We start from the raw sequence: 5,721 nt of genomic DNA, 5'->3' as shown, positions 1-5,721 counted from the left end.
TAGGTTATTACAAATGACATATCTCTATTATTTTTTTTTTATATAAAATGACATTCAGATATAAACATTCGTTTCTCTTGTATTTTTAGTAACACTAATTTTTTTTTTATGTTTTTAATAAACAAACATTCATTTCTTTTATTTTATTTAAAATAACGTATCGACTAAAGCTTCGATAAAGATTTATAAAAATTAAAATTAAGGTTTCGTCTATTCATTAATAACTTAATTCAGTCCAAAATAAAAGTTCTCTGAAATCTAAGAATAAGAGATATTTGACTAAGGAGAAAGATTGTATAATTCTGCGTAATCTCGATCTCGAATAATATCAGTTTTGATACATAGAGCGAATGAGACATTGCCAACAAAACTTCTGAATTTATGGAGATACAGAATAACATATAAGCTATCATGCTTGCGTAGCATATGTTTCATCCTTGTTTGAATAAGAGCAATTAGATTTTCCAATATCATGATTTCGAGAATGTCAATTGTTTGATAGAAGAAGATACAAGTTTGAGTGAGTTTGTCATCAAACTTCAGGAAATATACGGAAAGTTAAATAATGCATACAAAAGTGTTTACAAATTGTCCACTAACCATGAAAATCAAATCCACATCATGAAGTCTCAAAGCATATCTCAAGATATTTGCATACCATTTACTAATTGGACAAACTATTATTAATACTAAAATTTTAAATTGTTTACAATAATGTGAGATAAATTCAGCTAGATAAAGTTTCCCGTAGAATATATATTCATCGTGTGTAGTCTAATATATTTGGATAAGATTCTCATGCGATAAAATAATCTTTTAATTTTCTAAGGTAACATAATATATTTTCATAAACTTAAATTCTACTTAATTGAAATCCATTAGGCTACAATAAAAACTTTTATGATTTTCTTAAAAAACTTAACTATTAACTAAACATGGAGAGACACTATTAACTAAGTGTTTAGCATTTATCCCGTTAAGTAAGTTTTCAATACGTTTTTCTTAAATTAATTTCTTTTTTGATATTTATTAAACTTAAGGTTTAATTGAGTTTTAAGTTTTTTTACAAATTTGAGTATAGATGAATAATGTTTTATAAAATTAATAATTAAAAAATTAAAACATCTTATAATTTAAATATTTACTCTAAATAAATTATAAAATTAGGTGTTATATCCACGTTTGTGAAGTTGACAAAACATCACAATACACATCGCAACAAACATGGTGTGCTTACCCATTGTTTTACACAAAATTACAATGGGTTTGGGAGAATCATAAAAAGTAGAAGAAAATATTACCAGCCATTATTCAAGGTTGGTTGGTGAATTTGAATCTATAGTCAGTTTAATTAATGTGAACATACAAAAATAAGAAAAAAAAAATACATGGCTAATGAAAATGAGAAAACTAAAGTCACTTTTAGATAATATTGACTCAATCAATCATAAACTTTTTTCTATTTTTGAAGTAATCCTAGTAAAAGCTCATATATTACTTTTTGTATGCATGATTTAAATTTCCATATATTTCTCGAACTTTCACGACTAATTCACTTAAATTTTTATTTAAAAAAAATGAGAATTTTGTATTGGAGAATTATTTCCTATTTAGTGTGTAAATATGTCTAAGATATATTTTAATAGGAAAACATTAAAAAATAATGTAATAATTATCCTATAGAAAGTGGCACGTGCATCTAATGATGATATTGAAAACTAGCCGTCCAAATTATGTTCACGTGCCACGTGTCAGTACGAAACTGTTAAGATCATACGACTCTGGTAGAATCTTTCTTCCTGTGCACTCCACCAATTAGCAAAGACCATGAAACGGCGCCGTAATATCTGTCCAAACCACTGCGCTTGTGGAAACCGTAGAATGAAACAGAAAACAACATAAGCTGACACGAAAACCATCGTCACCTTTATAAAGAACTACCATCTTCTTCTTCGATGTTTCTCATTTTTATGATCTCTTCCTCTTTTTCTTCCTTTTCAATCTCTAACTTACTTTCATCTTCAGCTACCCAATCTTCAATTCCAATCACCAAGTCAAATTGTTCAGCACATTACTACCCATCTGGAGATTTTGCAGTTTCTAAATGTTATGAGCTCTTTGGCCCCCTTCGAAAATCGTGCGTAATCTGGTGAGTGTGCGAAGAAATTCCAAAACTTTATGACGAATTTTGAATAAATTCAGAACCTTTTCTCTTTTTTAGTTTCCTTTGAATTGGATGTATGCTTATTGCAGTATAAATACTATATGTTTGTGTTTCTTTTTCATACCTGATGTAATGTTTATTTTGAACGAATAGAGTATGCTTCATCATCTTAACAGAGACTAATCAAACTATCATGTATGGTAAGGGTAATTACACGAAAGATGATTTCTGATCAATTGATGTTAGGAAAAAATTTTAGATTGGTAATGCATGTTTGTAAACTCTTCACAGATAATGCATAAATTTGTTTTCTGTTTGGTTTTGCTTACTTAGCTGCTGACATTTTTGTTTGGCACAGAAATCATGAAGAACAAGTGAAGTGATGGCCACAGCAGAAGTGAGGGCTGTGTGGCAGAGAGCTGTTAATCGTTGCTTTGTTCAAGAAGACGCAAAAAGAGCTCCTAAGTTGGCTTGTTGTCAATCTTCACGTGCAACATCGAAATTGTTTGATTTTGGAGCAGCCAGTGCTGCTGATGAATCTGATCATGCTGATGTTAATGTCACCCTTTTTAACCACAAATATTCTTTTTCCAATGTGACTCCTGACTCAAGATGGTGGTTGCAATTGCAACCTGACTATTGTATTAAAAAAGGATTAACCTGTGAACAGTTAAATGCATTAGAGGACGAACTTCAAATTTTGAAAGCTAGAAATGGAAATAAAAAAAGAAAAGATGCTTGTAGCTTTGGTGATGACAAGCATGGCTATATTTATTCCATGGATGGTGTGGTAGAGGCATGTATTGAAAAGTCTTCAGAAAATTCTGAGCAAGTGGATATGATGGCTAAACATGAGACAATGGATATTGATTCTGTAAGCTGTTCGGTGTCCAAGAAAACTAATGATTTCTCCATGGATTCTGAGTATTCGTTGATTGGAGTTGAGAAGGCACAACCATGGTGGCAAACTAGAGATAGAGATGAGTTAGCTTGCTTTGTTTCGCATAAATCACTCGACCATATCGAGAATTGTGACCTTCCACCTCCTCGGAAGTATCTCAGTGGACAACCAGGCAATGATACCACTGATATCAAAATAAGAACATCATTTGACAGGGAAGCCTTTTCCAATTTCAATGTTCAAGCAAAGGGAAGTGTAGAATCAGGATTAATGCAGAGGAGGTTGGGGCCTTCAACCATCAAAGGGAATTTACATTCTGATTTTGACATATACTCCAGGTATCCTCTCTTCACAGTTATTGGTTCACTTGGTTGCACCAAGACCTTGTTGGTATAATTTACTCCCAAAATATTTTTAATGGAACAGGTTAATAATTGGGAAATGGTGTGTTGTGGGAAATTAGTTCATCTCACCCTTTTTTTCCTGGGTCTCATGATCCTATTACAGGATTTTCATTCATATATCTTTCATCTTATTCCATATTAAAAAGTGAACTTATGCATAGACTAGAATAGGCTCTTAATTAAAAAGTGAACTTAAACTTAAATCTCGGCTAGAATAGACTCTTAATGACTTTGATAGGTAATGGAACTCACACCTTATTTAACCTTACTAAACCAGTTTAGTAAAAGAAGGATTACTTATGTTTATATATTATAATTTGATCTTATTTCTAGTCAATTTAGATTTGAGCACTGACCGAAAAAAATACGTTGAAGATTCCACATTAACAAGAAATAGGACTAGACAAAGTTCACCTTATTAAATTAGTTTTGTAAAGTTGAATTAAATTTAAAGTCTCCTTCCTAACATGATATCAGGACCTAATATTTTGAGCAAACTACACACACCCTTTACTTTCTTGAAAATGATCACCTGTCCTGACTACTTGACCTTTTATGGTTTACAGCAACTCCCTTGTAGGAGAGTATATGGTGTAATTTATTTCTTGGATAACATGGGATCTCAGAATAATGCATTTCAAAAAAATTAAGGATGTTGGAGTAAAAGTCATTAGAGGAAATTTAACGAAACCTCAAAGAGTATCACTATAATTGTCAGAATTATTTCCTTTTTCCTGTTCTTGAGTGGATGGAACTAGTTTAGATTATGCAGATTTTGAGTTTCACTTGAGGCATGTGATTTAGTTTTAAAACCAATCTGCTTGAAATTTTATTCCAGTTACCTCACAGAACAAATTTTTGAAGAAGACCCCAGCAAAGTTCAACTTATGGAAGCATTGTGTCATTCTCAAACACGTGCGAGAAAAGCAGAGGAGATAGCTAAACAAGCTTGTGCTGAGAAAAGGCACATTATTGCACTCTTCTTTATGCAGGCATCACAACTTTTTGCCTATAAGCAATGGTTTCAAGTGTTGCGGCTAGAGTCTCTTAAAAATCAGCTTGAGAACAAGGATCAGCCAACTACTATCTTCCAAGGTATCAAACTTGGTAAGAGAAAGCAAAAAATTCGCAATGCCAAACAAGAAATTCTTGAAAAGCCAAACATTACAACATATGCTGTTGCATTTGCTTTAGGATTGAGTCTTGTTGGGGCTGGCTTGCTTTTAGGATGGACTGTAGGATGCATGTTACCTTGTTCATAGTTTTCTAGCATTTAGAGTGAAGTGTTGCCTTGCATGAAGACCAGTTAATAGAGTAAATTCACCAAATTATAGAAAGAAGAGCAAATAGTTATATTAAATATGTATTTAGTTTTGTAGATTTGGTAGTCCTTAGTGTACATTCTGCAATGTTTTATGGAATGTGTACCAAAATATCTTCAAAGGAATTGCATAGTTATAACATGAACTCTATAAAATTATGACAACGAAAATAGAAATTGAGAGGATGACCATGTTGGTGGAAGTAGTAGCAATGACCGTCTAGGATGAAGTAGAAGCAATATCAATTATAATTGCTGGTGTAATAATAATGACACTTTGGAAGAATTAGTCTCTATTCTATGGTGGTGGTGAGAGAATGCAGTTTTAGGAAACGAAAAATTCAAATTTATAAATTATATTTCTTCGATCTTGAAAATATATATAAAAGTGTTTTAAAGATGAATAAAAAATATTTTACTTCCAATTTTTTCAAAAACACGTTAATTTAAAAATTATATTGAAAATCAAAAGCTAGATACTACTCATTAATTGAGGAGTCATGGGTGACTACTCACTGTCAAGAAAAATTCTCTATACCAGAAAACTCTGTTTTTTCTGATACAACTTTTTGTAACTGTTACTCATATAATTTTTCAATATTATTATATCACCTTTTAAAAAAAATATATTAATTTATATGTTTTACTTACAAATATATTTATAAAATTATATTATTTTAATAAAAAAAATATGTGAAGCTAGTGTATTCCAGCCAGTAATTAATAAATCAAATTAAGAGATTAAATTCACCTAAAATCATTGAGATAAAAGCACATATGACTATAATAAGTATAATTAAGTATGATTTATTTCCGATATACCCTTCTACTCAAGCTTCTGTCCGTGAATGTCAGTTGGTGATAATTGAATTCTGATGTCACTTTGAAAGAGACTAAATCCTTCTCGTGATGTAACCCCTCATATTTGGTG

General features: G+C 31.1%; 1 protein-coding gene across 1 annotated transcript; it reads left to right on the top strand.

The window, feature by feature from the left end:
• Nucleotides 1-1,865: 1,865 nt before the first annotated feature.
• Nucleotides 1,866-4,946, top strand: LOC124820155 (uncharacterized). Its single transcript, XM_047291801.2, has 3 exons — nt 1,866-2,149; nt 2,523-3,403; nt 4,308-4,946. Exons 2-3 carry the CDS (start codon nt 2,547-2,549, stop codon nt 4,729-4,731), a joined length of 1,281 nt encoding a protein of 426 aa, XP_047147757.1. The 5' UTR covers nt 1,866-2,149; nt 2,523-2,546; the 3' UTR covers nt 4,732-4,946.
• Nucleotides 4,947-5,721: the final 775 nt, after the last annotated feature.

This window comes from Vigna umbellata, chromosome 11 (assembly GCF_029865625.1).
Source record: "Vigna umbellata cultivar VRB3 chromosome 11, Vumbellata_1.0, whole genome shotgun sequence".
In the NCBI taxonomy this organism is placed as follows: domain Eukaryota; kingdom Viridiplantae; phylum Streptophyta; class Magnoliopsida; order Fabales; family Fabaceae; genus Vigna; species Vigna umbellata.
The sequence above is the reverse complement of the archived record's forward strand: the minus strand, read 5'-3'. Positions and strand labels throughout refer to the sequence as shown.

Excerpts from the sequence above, each read along its gene's own strand:
- LOC124820155 (XM_047291801.2), top strand. The coding sequence starts at position 2,547 with ATGGCCACAGCAGAAGTGAGGGCTGTGTGGCAGAGAGCTGTTAATCGT. Across the intron at positions 3,404-4,307 it reads GATTTTGACATATACTCCAG|TTACCTCACAGAACAAATTT; the intron begins GTATCCTCTCTT and ends ATTTTATTCCAG.